Source organism: Acipenser ruthenus, chromosome 5 (genome assembly GCF_902713425.1).
Source record: "Acipenser ruthenus chromosome 5, fAciRut3.2 maternal haplotype, whole genome shotgun sequence".
NCBI classification, from domain to species: Eukaryota; Metazoa; Chordata; class Actinopteri; order Acipenseriformes; family Acipenseridae; genus Acipenser; species Acipenser ruthenus.
In genome coordinates, this window is record NC_081193.1 from 13,956,390 (window position 1) to 13,959,993 (window position 3,604).

Sequence of the window (3,604 nt, forward strand, 5' to 3'; positions counted from 1 at the left end):
GAACAGAGGGATTGTTTTGGTAATGGGATGTATACAAAATAAATGTACACAATCGTGCGCAATTTGAAATTAGATCACTTAAAAGAGACTCAGAGCAGGACTGCAGTTTTTTAAAAAAAAAAGGATCTTAATGAAGACTTGGACGACTAGCATCAGCAGCGGGAAACAGAAGCGGCTCTGTGGTGTGGAACCTGCAGGGAGTTTGGGCACCTCAGGGAAGAGTGCCCCTACGAAGACCCTGCTTCATGGAGGTGTACAATAGGAATGAGGTTGAGTCCCTTGATGAGTGGCTCTGCCTAAAGGTCCAAGACCAGCTGGTTTAGACGGTGGTTTAGACACCCTCCTGAAGAACCCAGGTTGGTGCCTCACCTGTGGAGAGTTCAGGCCCCTGACGGTGTGCTGCCCCCTTCAGGGTGAATAGGAGTTGCCACCTGCCCGAAAAAGGTAAAGGAGGAGGGGTGGCCACTCCCAGAGGAAGACAAAGAAGGAGCCGATGCTGTCTCCAGAGCCAGCAAGGGAGAAGCCATTGCCGTCTCCAGTGCCAAAAGGGGAGGAGCCATTGCCCTCTCCAATGCAAAAAGGGGAGGAGCCATTGCTGTCTCCAGAGCCAGAGGGGAAGGAGCCACTGTCATGACAACCTCACCAGCCGTTATACCTGCTTATGAGGGAAGTATGGCGAAAACCAGCTGCATATCCAGGCAGTGCAGCGCCCGCACATCCAGAGGGTCCAGCGCCCGCACATCCAGATGGTGCAGCGCCCACACATCCAGAGGGTCCAGCGCCCGCACATCCAGACGGTACAGCGCCCGCACATCCAGACGGTGCAGCGCCCGCACATCCAGAGGGTACAGCGCCCGCACATCCAGAGGGTCCAGCGCCCGCACATCCAGAGGGTACAGCGCCCGCACATCCAGACGGTGCAGCGCCCGCACATCCAGACGGTGCAGCGCCCACACATCCAGAGGGTCCAGCGGCCGCACATCCAGACGGTACAGCGCCCGCACATCCAGAGGGTACAGCGCCCGCACATCCAGACGGTGCAGCGCCCGCACATCCAGAGGGTACAGCGCCCGCACATCCAGACGGCGCAGCGCCCGCACATCCAGAGGGTACAGCGCCCGCACATCCAGACGGCGCAGCGCCCGCACATCCAGAGGGTCCAGTGCCCGCACATCCAGAGAGTACGGCGTCGCTATTGCTAGCGCAGCCCCTGTCGGAGTGCCCAACACCACCTCCCCTGCCAGAGTGCCAGCGCTGCCTCTCCTGACGGAGTGCCCAGCACCGCCAGGCTCAGGGGTTGGAAAGGGGGTTAAACCTGCACTGCCTCACGGAAGCCAAAAGGTCACCAAGGGGGTTAAACGGGCACCACAAAAGAAACCGAGATGTCACCAATGGGGTTAAATGGGTGCCCCCTTACAGAAGACCCAGGATCACCGAAAGAGGAGACGAGGGGACCACCTCCACCACAACCCTGACCTCCACCTCTATGTCCCAACCCGGTGCCTATGGGTCAGAGATCTCACCCCGGGCTCCCAGACATCCAGTGTTTGTGACCGGAGCTTTGGTTGCTGGCCCTAGCTCATGGGTTGCAGCATCACCAGGCACAGTCGGTCATCTGGTCTCCTGCTCTGCTCCCCCTGGTGATGTGGCTCCACGGTCGCCAAACCTAAAACTGACAAACACCAGTGAAATGCATTTTCATATATATCATCAGAACACATATAGGATTTCATTTGCATTATATATATATATATATATATATATATATATATATATATATATATATATATATATACAGACGTGCTCAAATTTGTTGGTACCCCTCCACAAAAAACGAAGAATGCAAAATTTTCTCTGAAATAACTTGAAACTGACAAAAGTAATTGGCATCCACCATTGTTTATTCCATATTTAATAGAAATCAGACTTTGCTTTTGATTTTTTATCCAACATAATATTGTAAATAATGAAATAAATGAAAATGACATGGACAAAAATGATGGGACCGCTAACCTAATATTTTGTTGCACAACCTTTAGAGGCAATCACTGGAATCAAACGTTTTCTGTAGCTCTCAATGAGACTTCTGCACCTGTTAACAGGTAGTTTGGCCCACTCTTCCTGAGCAAACTGCTCCAGCTGTCTCAGGTTTGATGGGTGCCTTCTCCAGACTGCAAGTTTCAGCTCTTTCCATAGGTGTTCAATAGGATTCAGATCAGGACTCATAGAAGGCCACTTGTCCAATGTTTTGTTCTTATCCATTCTTGGGTGCTTTTAGCTGTGTGTTTTGGGTCATTATCCTGTTGGAGGACCCATGACCTGCGACTGAGACAGAGCTTTCTGACACTGGGCAGTACGTTTCGCTCCAGAATGCCTTGATAGTCTTGAGATTTCATTGTGCCCTGCACAGATTCAAGGCACCCTGTGCCAGGCGCAGCAAAGCAGCCCCAAAACATAACCGAGCCTCCTCCATGTTTCACTGTAGGTATGGTGTTCTTTTCTTTGAAAGCTTCATTTTTTCGTCTGTGAACATAAAGCTGATGTGACTTGCCAAAAAGCTCCAGTTTTGACTGATCTGTCCAAAGGACATTCTCCCAGAAGGATTGTGGCTTGTCAATATGCATTTTAGCAAATTCCAGTCTGGCTTTTTTATGTTTTTCTTTCAAAAGTGGGGTCCTCCTGGGTCTTCTTCCATGGAGCCCACTTTCGCTCAAAATGCGACAGATGGTGCGATCAGAAACTGACGTACCTTCACCTTGGAGTTCAGCTTGTATCTCTTTGGCAGTTATCCTTGGTTCTTTTTCTACCATTCGCACTATCCTTTTGTTCAATCTGGGGTCGATTTTTGTGGCCGCGCCCAGGGAGGTTGGCTACAGTTCCATGGACCTTAAACTTCTTAATAATATTTGCAACTGTTGTCACAGGAACATCAAGCTGCTTGGAGATGGTCTTGTAGACTTTACCTTTACCATGCTTGTCTATTATTTTCTTTCTGATCTCCTCAGACAACTCTCTCCTTTGCTTTCTCTGGTCCATGTTCAGTGTGGTGCACACAATGATACCAAACAGCACAGTGACTACTTTTCTCCATTTAAATAGGCTGAATGACTGATTACAAGATTGGAGACATGTGTGATACTAATTAAAGAAACTAATTAGTTTGAAATATCACTATAATCCAATTATTTATTATCTTTTCTAAGGGGTACCAACAAATGTGTCCAGGCCATTTTAGAATATCTTTGTAGAATAAGCAATAATTCATCTCTTTTCACAGCTTCTTTGCTTTATTCTATGACATACCAAAGGCATGCAAGTATACATGATAAAATAGCTTTTAATTTCATCACTTTTCAGGAGGAATGAAGCATTACTTCAATGAGCTCTAAGGGTACCAACAAATTTGAGCACGTCTATATATATATATATATATATATATATATATATATATATATATATATATATATATATATAGATATATAGATATAGATATATAGATATATATTCAAGTAATAGTTGAAAAGGTATAAATAATTTAATATGACAGCTAACATGTAACAACTCCTGTTTCAATTTGTATTATCATGCGCCACTAGATGGCATC

The 3,604-nt window shown here is 47.0% G+C and overlaps 1 protein-coding gene across 1 annotated transcript; it reads left to right on the forward strand.

Annotated features, from left to right (window-relative positions):
- Positions 1-200: 200 nt before the first annotated feature.
- On the forward strand, positions 201-1,401 carry LOC131737192 (serine/arginine repetitive matrix protein 2-like). The gene has a single exon (XM_059024747.1). The coding sequence runs from the start codon at positions 631-633 to the stop codon at positions 1,399-1,401; it is 771 nt and encodes a 256-aa protein (XP_058880730.1). The 5' UTR covers positions 201-630.
- Positions 1,402-3,604: the final 2,203 nt, after the last annotated feature.

What these genes read in the sequence shown, in the direction of transcription:
- LOC131737192 (XM_059024747.1), top strand. Translation starts at nt 631, where the DNA reads ATGACAACCTCACCAGCCGTTATACCTGCTTATGAGGGAAGTATGGCG.